This window comes from Delphinapterus leucas, chromosome 20 (assembly GCF_059928025.1).
Source record: "Delphinapterus leucas isolate spDelLeu-1000000601 "Yukka" chromosome 20, BTC_Dleu_Yukka2, whole genome shotgun sequence".
NCBI classification, from domain to species: domain Eukaryota; kingdom Metazoa; phylum Chordata; class Mammalia; order Artiodactyla; family Monodontidae; genus Delphinapterus; species Delphinapterus leucas.
In genome coordinates, this window is record NC_143148.1 from 32,860,640 (window position 1) to 32,879,113 (window position 18,474).

General features: G+C 41.6%; 1 protein-coding gene and 1 pseudogene across 1 annotated transcript in view; one reads left to right on the forward strand and one right to left on the reverse strand.

Annotated features, from left to right (window-relative positions):
* CES5A (carboxylesterase 5A) overlaps positions 1-8,682 on the forward strand; it is a 34,401-nt gene extending 25,719 nt beyond the window's left edge. Inside the window, 2 exon segments of the mRNA XM_089902475.1 lie at positions 745-949; positions 2,949-8,682. Of these exon segments, the coding sequence (XP_089758601.1) occupies positions 745-949; positions 2,949-3,195 (452 nt within the window). The 3' untranslated portion in view covers positions 3,196-8,682.
* Positions 8,683-9,396: 714 nt separating this feature from the next.
* On the reverse strand, positions 9,397-11,699 carry LOC149744670 (large ribosomal subunit protein eL21 pseudogene; annotated as a pseudogene).
* Between the last annotated feature and the right edge of the window lie 6,775 nt (positions 11,700-18,474).

An 18,474-nucleotide genomic window follows, 5' to 3' on the forward strand; every position in this document is an offset into this window, starting at 1 on the left:
TTTGTAAAAACTCATCAAAATGTACACTTAAAATCTGTGCTTTTTATTGTCCATACATGATACTTCTATTAAAAGAGAAAATGAGAGGAAAGGAAGCAGAGATAATAAGGCAACTTCACTGTAAGGCTTGCTAGAAGGAATTTAGAGAAATAAGCCAGTAAATGGAGGGGAAGTTGAGACCAAGAGTATGTATTGATATGTTTGTGTGTGCTTCTGTGTGTGTGCGCCCATATGTGTGTGCATATGTGTGTGCACACGTGTGTGTGCTTTAATGAGAGACTTTGTAAGCATGTTTGCTACTGATGGTGATGATCCAATAGAGAAAAACTGATGATGCAGAGAAAGAGGGGAAATTACAGAGCAAAGACCTTTAGAAGAGAGGTGAAGAAACACAGGATGCAGCAGAGCATCTTGGTAGCAGGAAATAATTTTGTTCTGTTTTCCCCAGACAGTTGAACCAGGGTCAAACAAAGGAAGTCACAAGGAGGTAGATCTCGGATCAGTATAAAGGGTTTTTTTTTTGAGAAGTAGTACTGTTGCCCTCTCAGGCCACCCTGAGGGGTAGTGAGTTCTGTCTCCAGGGGCACGAGGGCCACTGTAGCAGGAAACACTAGCCTCACATTGTCTCTGGGCTGTTCCACCCACGAGTCTGTGGATCCCAGACTAGGTGGACGGAAATGCAGGGCTAGCCCCTACTGCCCGCTTCATGCATGCCTGCCACAAACCCTTCCTACCTTTCTGCAGATGCCGGTGCGCCTGTCTACTTCTATGAGTTTCAGCATCGGCCCCAGTGCTTAAAGGATAAGAAGGCACCTTTGGTCAAAGCTGATCACACTGATGAAATCCGCTTTGTCTTTGGAGGTGCCTTCCTGAAGGGCGACATTGTCATGTTTGGTAAGAAACTGGCTTCACGGGCTCCTGCTCTTGCAGGAACACGAGCTTGGGATGAGTTGGGGAGAAGATGAGAATCTCCATTGTTAGCGCGAAGCCTCACCAACCGCAACACTATGCAGGGGCTGGGAGGACTGGCAGGGTGGTTTACAGACACAACCTTTCCCTGGAGAATGTCTCCACTCGTAGTTTTAGAAAAAGAGGCCATGAAAAAGAGGGGCCAACATTTGCTTGATGAGTGTTTTTCTCTGGACTAAAGCCTATAGGGGTGGGCACTTGGGAGCACTCATGCAATCTGATTTTTTTGGAAAAAAAAAAAACAACCCACTTACTTCCTTCTCTTTGACACCTGGTCTCACCCTCCCTGCCCTTCCCAGAGCTCCCGTGAGGCTACCACTCAGGGCTTTCAAAGGCAAGAACCACATTTTTCATAATTGCAGCTGAAAGTTGTCTGGATCCAGGTGATCTAATGTAAATGCTTGTGAACTATTTCTGGTGAGGTTAGCTCATTTATTCCTGAATTTATGACCTGTTCAGTGCCTAAAATAATAAGCCAATCAGATAAGGTTATCAAAATTTAAAAAACCATAGGAACTACACACAGGAGTTATGACTAAACTATTTAGTTAAAAAATTGCACAGTGTAGGCTCTTAACCAGTTCATGCTAGCCTCTCCATGAAAAGGACAGAACCTCTCCTCTAGAGTGTGTCTGTGCAGTGCGATTTGTTCATTGTTTTATTTATTCTTTCTTATCTTATAATGCCAATACTAACAGAACTACCTCCTAGGTTGTCATAAGGATTAAATGAAACAATTCTCATAAATCATATGGTGAGTGCTTAAGAAATATTACTATTATTATTACTCAGTAACCATCACTGAACCTGTACTATGTGATGGGCACGTGGACTCTCAAAAATGGAAAAAATGAACAACATATGTATGTATCAAAGGGTTAAATTCCTTGATATCTAAAGAGCTCATAAAATCAATGAGAAAAACACAACCCAGTCAAAAACTGGGTAACAGATATAAATAGTTTATGGAAAGGGAAACATGTGGCTTTTAAACATAAAAATCCATTCAACCTCGCTCATAGCAAAGAGGATTAAAAACTAACCTTGACCAAGGACTCATTTTTCATAGATCAAGGTTAGGAAGAACATTTTACATAATGTATTTGAGCAGGTGGGGGAAAATTGATAACCTCATATGTCAATGGAAAACTCTATCAAAATTTAAAATGTGTGTAGTTTTTAGCCCAGCAATTCAACTTCTGGAATTTTTTATGCAATTATACTTCCACATGTGCAAAAATATACAAACACGCACTAAAACATTGCTTTTACGAGCAAAAGATTGAAAAAAATGTCAAGACCCATCAATACAGTACTGGATACATGAATTATATATTTACATATATATATTTATGTATTGTATATTTATAGAGCAACAAAGAAGAGTAAATGGAAGGTTTATAGGCAGCAATATGGAACTAACTCCTGGATACAATTTTAGTGAAAGAGAAAGATGTATAATGTGTGTCCACTGTAGCATCAAGTGTGTTAAAAGTGTCTGCTTAAACCCTCATGCACGTCTAGACTCCTTCGGAAGTTCGCTCAAGAATGTGGTAACAATGGTTGCCTCTGAGGCTGGTAACTCGGTGACTAGAGGGAAGAGACGGAGAAACTTACTTTCATTAGATATACTTCCTGCATTTTGAACTTTGTGCTTTAAGCAGTGTTACATTTTCAAATAAAGAAGTACAATAATTGATTGATTGATCGAGAGAGAGAGGTGTCTCTGTCCCCAAGGAACTTGCAGTCCCGTGGAAAGGGCAGGAAGAGCACTGGATGGTCAGGGAAGATGTGTGTTCAGCCTCCACCATTTGGAACCATGATTCTTCAGGCAAGTCAGTATCTGCAAATACGCGATGAGTGCAGTGAAACGGCTGAGCAGGAACATGTTGCGATATTGGGCTAACTTTGCTCGGACTGGTTAAGTGAACCTCCCAGCTTCCTCCGTAACCAGGTGTTTGAGGCTGAAAATCTCTCACTTCCAGGAATCCTAATGGGGAAGGCCTGCCCCTGTGGCTGGCCTACGATCAGACCGAAGAATACTTACAGCTGGACTTGAACATGAGTGTGGGACAGAGACTGAAAGAGCTGGAGCTGGAGTTTTGGACGGACACCCTCCCCCTGATGATGTCCTCTTCCAGAACGCTCCTTGCTTCTCTTTCTTTCTTAACCTTCCTTTCTCTGCTCCTGCCTTTCATTTTCTCTTTTGCTCCTATCTTTGTGTGATTCTGGTTTTCCTTCTCCTTCTGCGGTTTCTCCCACAATCATTAGCTTCATCTGTGTTTAGCTACTTTATGGAGTCAACTGCTTTAGCTGATGTTTTGGGAACTTGGGGATGATCGTTAAAGAATTATTTTCAACGTCAAAAAACGCAATTTGGGGCTTCCCTGGTGGCGCAGTGGTTGAGAGCCTGCCTGCCGATGCAGGGGACATGGGTTCATGCCCCGGTCCGGGAAGATCCCACATGCCACGGAGCGGCTGGGCCCGTGAGCCATGGCCGCTGAGCCTGCGCATCCGGAGCCCGTGCTCCGCAACGGGAGAGGCCACAACACTAAGAGGCCCGCGTACCGCAGGAAAAAAAAACAAAAACGCAATTTGCCTTGGGAAGCTACCAGATTTCTTCAATAAATCTGCAGGAGGGCTGGCCTATTAGTTGTCATCATAATGATCTTGTTACTCATATAAAATAAAATAAGAATGCAAAATATGTACAGGGAGCAGAATTTAATTATGGGCTGAAAACTCTCCCCCTCTACCCCAGCATCCAAGATGAAGTGAACTTTCTAACATGTCTTGGTGTGTGTTACCTGAATTATGTGTCCTCCAACCCCCATCTAGGTGGGTTTTAGCCACGAACCAAGCATGGATGTCCTGAACATCACTGCCTTGAACTGGCTCTCTTCTCTGGCTCAGGAGTTATGTCGGGGAGAGGGACACACCAGAGACCCTGCTCAGAAATGGAAAACAGACATCCTCCAAGTTCTGGAATGCAGAAGTCAAACACCAGGCAGCAAGTTCAGTCAGAGATTTCCAAGAAGAAAGGATGTTTTACTGATGGGGTGGAGACTAATCCATCATTCAATAAATCTACATTGGGTGCCTGATATGTACCAGCAATAGCCCCACTGGGGTTACAACGGTTAACAAAGACATACTCTCCATCAAATGGTGAGCAAACAGACAGTAAGCAAACATTCACACAAGTGACTATCTTAAGATATATAGTTGAAGAGTTCACTTAGTAAAGGAAGGTGTTTTAAGAAAGTGTAAGAGGGGAACCTAATTGAGGTGAAAGTCTTAGGAAGTCTCTCTGGAGAAATAACATTTGTAATAAGAAAGGATGAATTAAAGTTAACCAGATGATAAGTAGGGAGAATGTTATACATACCATCATTCAAAGGATGCACTTTTACTTTTTATATAATTCCTGTTACATCCATATAATTTACCCAGGTAATTACTATTTATTTCTGATTCCTTCCAAGTTACACGAAGTACATAGAATAGGAGGGTCTCTGAAATGTCAGTAACTTACAGTTCTTCTGGGTCAGAGATCTTCAACTTATAGCCTGAATCTGACCTCCAGAAGAGTTTTGGTTAGCTCACACAATGTCAAATATGTTTTGGAATTAGTTTCCACCTAATTTTAAATTAGGGACATTTCACATTAAAAGCCATACTTCCAGCTTCTCAAAAACAACAACAGATCTGGCAACATTAGAACTGTATTCCCACATGGTAACTAGGGCTTCTGAAAGCCCATATAACACCTTCGTGCAAATTAGAAGGTATCCTTTTCTCAAAACCCTCTACAGAAAATATCTACATCTATGATGTGAATGACGTGTCCTCTGAAATAGTGTCTTTGTGCAGTGCACAACCTTCATAACTGTTCTCAGTGACCCTGATAAAACAATCTTCAGGAGCTGAGGAGTGACTATCCCTTTACAAAGGCATGAACTCTCAACTTTCCCCAGTCCTCACTATTCTCCATTGTCTTGGTCCTGGCCCATTTCAAAACTCACTGATATTACCTGCCCCCTGAAGGTGTTTAAGTTTGGACCCCTTACCTCTCAATTTACAGTAATCTGCAAGGGAGAAGAGACTCACCCAAGATGACTTGTGAGTTAGCAGCAAGTCAACACCAGGCCTTGAGTCTCTTGTCACTCCAGTGCAAGACTCTTCCTGCCGTGCTGCCTTCCTCCCTCAGCAGATGGTCCAAAGCTGTTGGATTATCTCTAGTTTAGGTGATTTTGAGAGTTGTGGATCAGTGATGTTCGGGCCATTTTATGGTTGTTAAAAGAGGGACTGAGCCGCATACAAGCAAGCTGGAAGTTCAGTTGCCTCTGCAGCTGCAGAAGGCTAATTTCTACATTGGTATTTGGTAAAACTAACAGCTAGAAAAATATCACTCAACTCATATTTTTAAATATTATTATATTAAATGAAATTACACATTATATACGGCTTGCAGTCCTAGTGTCATCAAATATGGTTCTTATTTTGGTTGGTACCTTGCAGGAGGAAGCATGTATCCACTTCATCCAGATACAGGGCCCTCTTCCCTCCTTGTTCCTGTCCACATGCAATCAAATGTTTTATCAAATTAAAGTTGAAATATAAATGACAGTTGGAGGGCTTCCCTGGTGGCGCAGTGGTTGAGAGTCTGCCTGCCGATGCAGGGGACACAGGTTCGTGCCCCAGTCCAGGAAGATCCCACATGCCGCGGAGCGGCCAGGCCCGTGAGCCATGGTTGCTGAGTCTGCACGTCCAGAGCCTGTGCTCCGCAACGGGAGAGGCTCAACAGTGAGAGGCCCGCGTACCGCAAAAAAAAAAAAAAAAAAATGACAGTTGACATCCAGGTTTTTTTCATTTAATTTAGAATTTTATATGGGGTGTAAGTAGAAGATACACTTGGAGGGTTTTTCCAAAATCCAGTGCCCTTCCACACCCAGTCCAACTTAGGCATAATCTTCTTGGGTAGGACTTGGGAATCTATATTTTCAGTTTTTACGTGTTCAGTGTACACGCTGAATAAGAACTGCTGAGCATTAAGCATGTGTCATATGTATTTTCCAAGTTGCCAGAGGGTCTTTAAAAAATCAGCTTTTATGGGGCATGGCCAAGATGGCAGAGTAGGAAGATCCCAATTTCACCTATTTTCATGGGCACACCTAACTTACACCTATTTACAGACCAACTATCAATGAGAATGACCTGAAGACTAGCAGAAAAGATCTTGTATAATTAAAGATATTAATTTTAAAAGGAACTACAATGAGATGGGTAGGAGGCACAGAGATGTCATATAGTCAAGATCCATACCCCTGCATAGGCAACCCACAAACAGGATTATAATTACAATTGCAGAGGTTCCCCTCAAGAGTGAGGGGTCAAAGCCCCACACTGGGCTCCCCAGTCCAGGGGTCCTGCACTGGGAAGATGAGCCCCCAGCACATTTGACTTTGAAGACCAGTGGGTCTAACTTTCATGAGAGACAGAGAGCTGTAGAAAATAGAGACTCCATTCTTAAGGGCACACACAAAATTTCACATGCTTGGAGATCCAGGGCAGAAGCAGGAATTTGAAATGACCTGGGTCAGACTCATTACAGAAGGCGAACATCACCTTGATACTGAAACCAGGCAAAGATATCACAAAAAAGAAAATTGCAGGTCAATATCACTAATGAACATAGATGCAAATTCCTTAACAAAATATTAGCAAATTGAATTCAACAACGCATTAAAAGGAACATATACCATGATCAAGCAGAATTTATGCCAGACATGCAAGGATAGTTCAATATCTGCAAACTGATCACTGTGAAACACCACATCAACAAATTGAAGAATAAAAATCATGTGATAATCTCAATAGATATAGAAGAATCTTTTGACAAATTTTGACATCCATTTATGATAAAAACTCTCAAAAAAGTGGATGTAGAGGGAACAAATCTCAACATAATATAGGCCATATATGACAAACCCACAGGTGACATCATACTCGATAGTGAAAAGCTGAAAGCATTTCCTCTAAGGTCAGGAACAAGATAAGGATGCCCACTTTCACCACTTTTATTCAGCTTAGTACTGGAAGTCTTAGCCACAGAACTTTGAAAAGAAAAAGAAATAAAAGGAATCCAGATTGGAAGAAAGAAGTAAAACTGTTACTGTTTGCAGATGACATGATACTATATAAAGAATATCCTAAAGACACCACTGAAAAAAAATTAGAACTCATCAATGAATTCAGTAAAATTGCAGGATACAAAATTAATATACAGAAATCTGTTGTGTTTCTATACACTAACAATGAGCTACCAGAAAGAGAAATTTAGAAAACTATCCCATTCACAATCACATCAAAAAGAATAAAATACCTAGCAATAAATCTAACTAAGGTGATAAAAGACCTGTACTCAGAAAACTGTAAGACACTGATGAAAAAATTGAACATGACACAAACAAATGGAAAGATATACCATGCTCATGGATTGGAAAAATTGACATTGTTAATATGACCCTACTACCCAAGGCAATCTACAGATTCAACACAATTCCTATCAATATACCTATGGAATTTTTCACAGAACTAGAACTAGTATTTCCAAAATTTGTATGGAAATACAAAAGACCCAGAATAGCCAAAAAAATATTGAGAAAGAAGAACAAAACTGGAGGTATCATGTTTCTTGATTTCAAACTCTGGTACAAAGCTACAGTAATTGAAACAGTATGATACTGGCATACACACAAAGACACATAGATCAGTGGAACAGAAGAGAGAGTCCAGAAGTGAATTCACACTTATATGGCCAATTAATGTAGGACAAAGTTAGCAAGAGTATACAATGGGGTAAAGACAGCCTCTTCAAAAAATGGTGCTGGGAAAACTGGACAGCAACATGCAAAAGAATCAAATGACTGCTTTCTCACACCATATACAAAAATACATTCAAAATGGATTAAAGACTTGAATGTAGGACCCGAAACCATAAAATTTGTAGAAGAAAACATAGCCAGTACATTATTTGACATCAGTCTTAGCAATATTTTTTTTTGGATCTGTCTCCCCAGGTAAGGGAAACAAAAGCCAAAACAAACAAATGGAGCTACATCAAACTAAAAAGGTTTTACACAGCAAAGGAAGCTATCAACAAAACAAAAAGGCCATCTATTGAATGGGCGAAGATATTTGCAAATGATATATATGATAAGGGGTTAATATCCAAAATATACAAAGAACTCAAAACTCAACATCGATAAAACAAACAACCTGATTTTAAAATGGTCAGAGGACCTGAACAGACATTTTTCCAAAGAAGATATACAAAGGCCAACAGGCACATGAAAAGATGTTCAGCATCACTAATCATCAGGGAAATGCAAATCAAAACCACAAGGCGATATCACTCACACCTGTTAGAATGACTGTCATCAAAAAGATAACAAATAGCAAGTATTGGGGAGGATGTGGAGGAAAGGGAACCCTTGGCATTGTTGGTGGGAATGTAAATTTGGTGCAGTTACTATGCAAAACAGTACAGAGAATTCTCAAAAAAATGAAAATAGAACTGCCATATGATCCAGCAGTTTTACTCCTGGATATTTTTCCAAAGGAGACATAAACACTAATTTGAAAAGGTATATGTATCCCTATGTTCATTCATTGCAGAATTATTTACAATAGGTAAGATATGGAAGCAACCTAAGTCCTGGTGGACATAGAAGATGTGGTGTGTGTGTGTGTGTGTGTGTGTGTGTGTGTGTGTATGGCTGAGTATATATATATATATATACTCAGCCATAAAAAAAGAATGAAATCTTGCCATTTTTGACAATATGGATGGACCTAGAGGTTATTATGTTAAGCAAAATAAGTCAGACAAAGAAAGACAAATATCATGATTTCACTTATATGTGTAATCTAAAACACAAAACAAATGAACAAACATAACGAAACAGAAACATAGTCATAGATGCAGAGAACAAACAGGTGGTTGTCAGAGGAGTGGGGGTTGGGGAGAAGAGAAGAACAGGGGAGGGAGATTAAGAAATACAAACTTCCAGCTGTAAAAAAATGAGTCATGACGTGAAATACCCAGTGTGCGGAATATAGTCAATAATTATGTGTTATTGTATGGTGAGAGATGGTAACTAGACTTATCATGGTGCTTTTTTTGAAATATATAGAAATAACAGATCACTATGTTGTGTAACAGGAACTAACAGTGTTGTAGGGCAATTACACTTCAAAAACAAACAAACGAGTGAACAGAAACTAGCAAACTTATATAAAAAGAGATTGTATTTGTGGTTACGAGAGGCAGGGGTGAGGGAGGGGAAATTGTATGAATGTTGTCAAAAGGTACAAACTTCCAGTTATCAGATAAATAAGTACTAGAGATATAATGTACAGCATAATAAATATAATTAACACTGCCATATGTTATAGAGAAAGTTGTTAAGAGAGTAAATTCTAAGAGTTTTCATCACAAGGAGAAAAAGGTTTTCTGTTTCTTTAATTTTGTATCTGTATGAGATGATGGCTGTTCACTAAACTTACTGTGGTCATCATTTCATGATACATATAAGTCAAATCATTATGCTGTACACCTTCAACTTACACAGTGCTATATGTCAATTGTATCTCAACAAAACTAGAAGAAAAAAATCAGCTTTCATATCTGACTGATGTGGATCTATCACAATCTCTTTAGCCAATAGTGTGTTCCTGGATATTTATGGGCATAATTTGATGAGTAACTTTGGGAATGAGTACTTTTACTTTTTTACTTTTTTTTTTAAAGTCCAGGTCTTTTATTTTCTTTACACCCATCATGCCATGAATTCATAGGGAATGGACTCCAACAGTTCAGGCTCCCTTCCGTTGGTTCTCATGGAGTGTGCTTCTCTGGATGGAGCAGGCTGGCGCTTCAGTTGACCCCAAGTACCTTTCTCTTTGGCTTCCTTCTTTTTCTGGCCATTTTCCTTCACCAGTTTCAGGAAGCTGTCTCGGCTCTTAGAGTGCTTAATATGCTCGATAGGCACATTAATTCTCTTGGCAAGAATCTTGCCCTTAACTTGTTTGTTTATAATGACGCCAACAGCATGCTGGGTAACATTGTAGACTCTCCCAGTTTTACCATGGTAACATTTGTGGGGCATTCCTTTTTGAACAGTGCCCATTCCCTTGATATCTACAGTATCACCTTTCTTGTAGATTCGCATGTATGTGGCCAAAGGAACAACTCCATGTTTTCTAAAAGGCCTAGAGAACATGTAGTGGGTGTTCCTCTTCTTTCCCTTTGTGTTGGTCATTTTGGAGAATTACTGGAAGATGGCAGTTCCGGCCAAAAGGTGAGTACTTTTACTTTTTAAAATTACTTCTGGCTTCTGGATTTGCAGAAGATCAACTGGATCAAAGGCCCTTTGATTTGATTTGATTTTTTTTATTTTTTATAAATTTATTTATTTTATTTATTTTGGGCTGCGTTGGGTCTTCGTTGCTGTGCCTGGGCTTTCTCTAGTTGCGGAGAGCGGGGACTGCTCTTCATTGAGGTGGGTGGGCTTTTCACTACGGTGGCTTCTCTTGTTGCAGAGGATGGACTCTAGGTACGTGGGCTTCAGTAGTTGTGGATCACAGGCTCCAGAGCGCAGGCTGAGTAGTTGTGGCACACGGGTTTAGTTGCTCCGTGGCATGTGGGATCTTCCCAGACCAGGTCTCGAACCTGTGTCCCCTGCATTGGCAGGCGGATTCTTAACCACTGCGCCACCAGGGACACCCCAAGGGCCCTTTTAAAATTACTCTCCTTACATTCTACAAATTCAATTCCATAGGGTCCCATCACTTCACACTCATCAACAATACAGGTACATGTATTTCACAATCACTTCTGCTTTTTCATCATTGTAAAAACAAAATATTTAACACTTTCTTGTTGTAAATTTTAAAAATTATTTATTTACAGAAAAATCCTTTATTTTTTTCAAACAATCTTGAATTTGAATTACTAAATCAAACCCAAACAAAACTTTAGAGACAAATCAGCCTTCGCCTGTGAATTTCCTGTCATCCAGCAGAGGTCAGCAATGTAAAAGGGGAAAAAAAATTCCCTTCCCTCAGGGATCCTGGGATGCAGGTGATATGATACCCTAGAACTTAGAAGGAAAAGAAAACCATACAAAATAGTTAAGTTACAAACCTATACCATTAATCATTGTCCCTTTTCCCTGTAAGATTTGGAAAGGGGAAAAGTACAGTTCATTACCTCAAAAGACTGAAATGACTTGCAGGCAGAACAGAGTTTGGGGCCAGCAGTTTTTTTCTTTCCTGTTTTTTCTACTTTCCCATCAAGTCCCTAGGAGCCTGCCTCAGATGGGCAGAAAGTAGTTCCTTCCCCTGTGTGTACCTGTTCTTTCTACTCTTGCCTCAGTGGCCCTTTGGGCTCTGGACCTTTCTGTGTGACCCCCAAAGTCCGATTCTTCTCCCTCTCAGCCTCTGGTCTTGGCTGAAAGTCAGGGGTTTTCCCTCCTGGCAGAGGTGGAACAAGGTGCAAGGTGGGCTCAGGACCTGTACCTGGGAAGCTGCCGTGCCTGGCACTGCCCCAGGTAACAAATCTACAAGATGAACCCCCTTCCCACAGCTGAGACTGACCCAGCCTGCCATAGCCCTTCTGCTCTGCTAAAAGTTTGTAAGTGTGCACCTCATTTTATTCCCTGGGAAGGGAGGAGTGGGGAGAGAAAAACCTGTCACTTTATTATGTCCAAATACAAAGGAATTCCTGGGCAAAGAAGTTGCTGTGCTCCATGGATGGGTTGGGTCTCAAATTGGGACCTAAAGAATGGATGGGGGGATAAAGGCCAGCAAAGGTGTGTGGAAGCTCGACCATAAATGTGCAGGGCGGACATATATACACTACCAAACGTAAAATAGATAGCTAGTGGGAAGCAGCCGCATAGCACAGGGAGATCAGCTCGGTGCTTTGTGACCACCTAGAGGGGTGGGATAGGGAGGGTGGGAGGGAGGGAGACGTAAGAGGGAAGAGATATGGGAACATATGTATATGTATAACTGATTCACTTTGTTATAAAGCAGAAACTAACACACCATTGTAAAGCAATTATACTTCAATAAAGATGTAAAAAAAAAAAACATGCAGGGCGGGGAGAGGGCCAGCCCAGTCGGCAGCATGGCTGGTATTGTCACAGTTGCTAGAGCACAACTTTGAGGCTTAGGGAACAGCTTTTATACCTTGACCTGTAGGAAACAAATTTCTTTGTTTAGAGTGGGATGATTGATAAGAGGTGAATTTATCTACCCATCCATCCATTCATCCACTATCTATCATCTATATCTATCTATCTATCTATCTGGGCTCCTTTATAGGCATACCTCATTTTATTTCACTTGACTTTATTATGCTTTACAGATATTGCATTTTTTACAAATTAAAAGTCTGTGGCAACCCTGTGTGGAGCAAATCTATCAGTGCTATTTTTTCCAAAAGAACTTGCTCACTTTGTGTCTCTATGTCACATTTTGGTAATTCTCACAATATTTCAAACATTCTTCATTATTATATGTGTTATGGTGATCTGTGATGAGTGATCTTTGATCTATTGTAATTGTTTTGCGGCGCCAGGAATCATGCTCATATAAGATGGCAAACTTAATAAATGTTTTGTGTGTTCTGACTACTCCATCGATGGACCATTCCCCTCTGACTCTCCCTCTCCTCAGGCCTCCCTATTCCCCAAGACAAAACTATATTGAAATTTGGCCAGTTAAAAACCCTACAATGGCCTCTCAGTATTCGAGAGAAAGAAAGAGTTGCACGTCCCTTATTTCAAATCAAAAGCTAGAAATGAGTAAGCTTACTAAGGAAGGCATGTTGAAAGCTGAGATAGACTGAAAGCTAGGCCTCTTGTGCCAAACTGTTAGCCTCATTGTGAGTGCAAAAGGAAAGTTCTTGAAGGAAATTAAAAGTGCTGCTCTAGCGAACACACTAATGATAAGAAAGCAAAACAGCCTTATTGCTGATATGGAGAAAGTTTTAGTGGTCAAATAGAAGATCAAACCAGTCACAACATTCTCTTAAGCCAAAATCTAGTCTAGGGCTTCCCTGGTGGTGCAGTGGTTGAGAGTCCACCTGCCGATGCAGGGGACACAGGTTCATGCCCTGGTCCGGGAAGATCCCACATGCCGCGGAGCGGCTAGGCCCGTGAGCCATGGTCGCTGAGCCTGTGCGTCTGGAGCCTGTGCTCTGCAATGGGAGAGGCCACAACAGTGAGAGGCCCATGTACTGCAAAAAAAAAAAAAATCTAATCTAGAGCAAGGCCCTGACTTCCTTTAATTCTGTGACAGCTGAGAGAGGTGCGGAAGCTGCAGAAGAAAAGTTTGAAGCTAGCTGAGCTTGGTTCATGAGGTTTAAGGAAAGAAGGTGTCACCATAACATAGAAGTACAAGGTGATACAGCAAGTGCCAAAGTAGAAACTGCATCAAATCATCCAGATTATCTAGCTAAAATCATTAGTGAAGGTGGCTACACTAAACAACAGATTTTCAATGTAGATTAAACAGCCTTATATTGGAAGAAGATTCCATTCTAGAATTTTCATAGCTAGAGAGGAGAAGTCAATGTCTGGCTTCAAAGCTTCAAAGGACAGGCTGACTCTCTTGTTAGGGGCTAAAGCAGCTGGTGACTTTCAGCTGAAGTCAATGCTCATTTACCATTCTGAAAATCCTAGGGCCCTTAAGGATTATTCTAAATCTACTCTGTGCTCTATAAATGGAACAACAAAGCCTGGATGACAACACATTTGTTTGCAACATGGTTTGCTGAGTATTTTAAGCCCATTGTTCAGACCTATTGCTCAGGAAAAAAAGATTCCTTTCAAAACATTACTGCTCATTGACAGTGCACCTGGTCACCCAAGAGCTCTGATGGAGATGTACAAGATTGTTATTGTTTTCATGCTGCTAACACAACATCCGTTCTGCAGCCCATGGATCAAGGACTAATTTCAACTTTCAGGTCTTGTTATTTAAGAAATACATTTCATAAGGCTATAGCTGCCACAGATAGTGATTCCTCTGATGGATCTGGGCAAAGCACATTGAAAACCTTCTGGAAAGGATTCATCATTCTAGATGCCATTAAGAACATTCATGATTCATGGGAAGAGGTCAAAATATCAACACTAACAAGAGTTTAGAAGTTGATTCCAGCCCTCATGGATGACTTTGAAGGGCTCAAGACTTCACTGGAGGAAGTAACTGCAGATGTGATGGAAACAGCAAGAAGCTAGAATTAGAAGTGAAGACTCAAGATGTGACTGAATTGCTGCCATCTCGTGATAGAACTTTAACGGATGAGGAGTTGCTTCTTATGGATGAGCAAAAGAGTGACTTCTTGAGATGGACTCTACTCCTGGTAAAGATGTTGTGAAGATTGTTAAAATGACAACAAGGATTGATGATACTATTGTACATAAATTTAATTGGTAAGGCAGCAGCAGGGTTTGGGAGAATAGACTCCAATTTTGAAAGAAGTCAAACTGTGGGTAAAATGCCATCAAACAGAATTGCATGCTACAGAGAAATCATTCATACTACAGAAAAATCAATCAATCAGTGCACAGACTGCGTTGTTGTCTTATCTTTAAAAATTGCTGTAGTCAATCCAGTGTTCAGCAGCCACCACCCTGATCAGTCCAGCGGCCATCAACATCGAGGCAAGACGCTCCACCAGCAAAAAGGTTATGACTTGCTGAAGGCTCAGATGATTGTTAGTGTATTTTTAGCAATAAAGCATTTTTAAATTAAGGTATGTACATTGGTTTTCTAGACATAATGCTATTGAAGACTTAATAGACTGTTGTAAGATGTAAATATAACTTTTTTTTAAACATCTTTGAGTATAATTGCTTTACAATGGTGTGTTAGTTTCTGCTTTATAACAAAGTGAATCAGTTATACATACACATATGTCCCCATATCTCTTCCCTCTTGCATCTCCCTCCCTCCCACTCTCCCTATCCCACCCCTCCAGGCGGTCACAAAGCACCGAGCTGATCTCCATGTGGTGGGAAACCAAAAAATACGGAGATTGCCCATCTCCTCACTTTCAGTCTGTGTGCATCTTTAGATGTGAAGTGAGTCTCTTTTTCTCTTCACCCCTATAATGTGAATGTTATTCTGCATGCTGTTGTCCTATAGGTCCCTTAAGTTATCTTCACTTTTTTTTATTTTTTAATTTTTTTATGGTACACGAGCCTCTCACTGTTGTGGCCTCTCCTGTTGCGGAGCACAGGCTCCAGACGCGCAGGCCCAGTGGCCATGGCTCACGGGCCCAGCCGCTCTGCAGCATGTGGGATCTTCCCAGACTGGGACACAAACCTGTGTCCCCCGCATCGGCAGGCGGACTCTCAACTCAAGCCACCAGGGAAGCCCCTATCTTCACTTTTTAAAGTTCTTTTTTCTCTTTGCTGCTCTGTTTTGTTGAGTTCCACTGCCCTGTCTTCCAGATCACTGATTCTTTTCAGTGCTTCTTCTATTCTGCTGTTGAACCCCTCCAGTGTATTTTTCAGTTCAGTTATTGTATTCTGCAGCTCTGTGATTTGTGTGGTACTTTCTCATATTTACTCTTTGTTGAAGTTCTGCTGTGTCATCCATCCTCTCCCAAGTTTCATGAGCATCTTCATGACCATTACTCTTACATTTTTATCAGATAAATTACCCATCTCTGTTTCATTAAGGTATTTTCTGGGGTTTTATCTTGTTCTTTCATTTGGAAAATATTCTTCTGTCTCCTCACTTTGCTTGGCTCTCTGTGTTTGTTTCTATGTATTAGGCAAAACAGTCTTGAAGGAGCAGACTTGAGTAGGAGATCAAGACTTATCATTAACCTTGACCTAGCTCTTGGTCTTCTCTTAATCATTTGTGATTGTCTAAGCAGTCTGATTTTTTCTAGCTAGGTCCCAGTTTTTGAGGGTGTCAAGAACTTTCTGATTTTTTTCGGATCCCTGGGACCCAGAAATATAATACCCCTTGCCACCAGAGGGAACCACTCAGTGGGTATCCCCATTATGGGCTGCATGTGTGTGCTGGCTTTGGTGGGGCCACAGGAGTAATGCAGGGGCAGTGTATTTGCCCTGTCAGGTTTGGTGAGACCATGGGAACAGCACAGGTGCAGGGCACTCACCCAACTGGCTTTGGTGGGGCTGTAGAAGCGGTAGGGCTGAGGTACTTCCTTGGCCAACTTTGATTGGGGCCAAGGGAGAGTCTCAGATGCCAGACATGCCCCCTGGTGCTAACAGGTCAGAGGGGGAGTGCAAAAAAGGTGTCTGCCAAGCCGATGCTAGCAAGGTAGAAGGAGAAGCAGAAGGGGTGCCCACCAGTGCCGGTGTCCCCAGAGAGTGTCCTAATAGGTTCCTGCCCCTCCAGCAGATGCTTTAGGATTAACAAATAAATCTTCTTCACATATGGTCTAGGCATTTTTCAAACTGCTGCTTTTGTGCTTGGTCCCAGGGCAAATGAGTCTGTGCACAAGCTCTTAAAGAAAGAAATCTCCATTCCCTATAGGCCTGTGGTTCTCCTGAACATAAGCCCTGTTGGTTTTCAAAACTAGGCATCCTGGGAGCTGTCTCTCGAGTGCAGGTCCCAAGAGTCAGCATGCCTGATGTGGGGCACAAACCCCTCACTCCTCAGGGATAAGCAGTGCATTTGTGAGATCCCTCCTGCTTGTGGGTCACCATTACTGGGGATGGGGTTTGGGGAAGACTGCAACTCTGCCTCTCCTACCCATCTCGATGTGACCCTTTGTTGTGGAGGAGCTGATCTACTACTGTGAGTATATATTTACCTTTAGCAGTGAGATTTTTTCTTTTGTAATTTTCATATCTCTAGCTGTGGTCTTTTCATTTCTTCTTAGAGAAGTCCCTTTAGCATTTATTGTAAAGCCAGTTTTCTGGTGCTGAACTCTTTTAGCTTTTGCTTATCTATAAAACTCTTTGTCTTGTCTTCAAACCTGAATGATAGCCTTGCCAGGTAGAGTATTCTTGACTGTAGGTTCTTCCTTTCATGACGTTAAATATATCATGCCACTCCCTTCTGGCATGCAGAGTTTCTGCTGAAAAGTCAGCTGATAGACTTATGGGAATTTCCTTGTACATAACTAGTTGCTTTATCCTTGGTGCTTTTAATAGTCTCTATCATTAACTTTTGCAATTTTAATTACAGTGTGTCTTGGTGTGGACCACTTTGATTTGATCTTGTTTGGGACACTCTGTACTTCCTAGACCCGGATGTCTGTTTCCTTTCCCATGTTAGGAAAGTTTTCAGCTATCATTTCTTCAAATAAGTTTTCTGCCCCTTTCTCTCTCTCTTCTCCTTCTGGGACCCCTGTATTGCAAATGTTAGTATACTTGATGCTGTCCCAGAGGTCTTTTAAACTATTGTAATTTTTTTTAATTCTTTTTTTTTCCTGTTGTGCTTCAGTGAGCCCCACTACTCTGTCCTGCGGTTCACTGATGTGTTCCTCTGTATCACCTATTTTACTGCTGATTCCTTCTAGCGTATTTTTAACTTCAGTTATTATATTCTTCAGTTCTATTTTTCTTTATATTTTCTAACTCTTTGTTATACTTCTCACTGTGTTCATCCATTCCTCTCCTGAGTTTGTTGAGCATCTTTATATTCATTACCTTGAACTCTTTATTGAGTAGATTGCTTATCTCCACTTTGCTTAGTTCTTCTTCCAGGGTTTTATCTTGTTCCTTCATTGTGACATATTTTTCCATTGCCTCATTTTGCCTAACTCAGTTTTTATTTTTGTGTATTAAATAGGTCAGTTACATTTCCCAGTCTTGGAGAAGTGACCTCATGTAGGGGTTGTCCTATGGGGCCCAGCAGCACACTCCCCTCTGATCACCAAAATTATAGGCTCTAGTGGTGCCACCTGTGGTGGGTCCATGGGTCCTTCTATTTTGGCAGGGCCAACTACTGTGAGTCCACGGGTAGGTGGGGCTGGTCCCTGGCCCCGGTGGCTGCCAGTGGGTCCTGGGGGCAGAGCCGTCCCAGGGCTGGTCCCAGCCCGTTGGTGGCAGGGCCATGTGCCAGTGTGGCTGGCTGCTGAGGCTGGGTGGTTTCATGGCTGGTGCTGTCCTGTTGGTGGGTGAGCCTGGGTCCTCGGCCTGCTGATCGTCAGGGCTATGTCCCAGAGTGGCTGGCTGCTCAACCTAGGGGGTCCTGGGACTTGTGCCAGCTAGCTAGGGGCCAGTTAAGATTCAGTGCTACTAGACTAGAGGAAGTGCTCCAAAATGGCGCTTGCCAGCACCCGTGTCCTTGTGGGAGAACAAGCTCCCATAAATGGCTTACGCTGTCATCTTTTTCTGTAGGGGGAATCCCTGTTGCCTCCTGCCTCTTCAGGAGGCTCTCCAAGATTAGCTAGTGGGTCAGACCCAGGCTCCTTTCAAGTTACTGCCTCTGTGCTGGGTC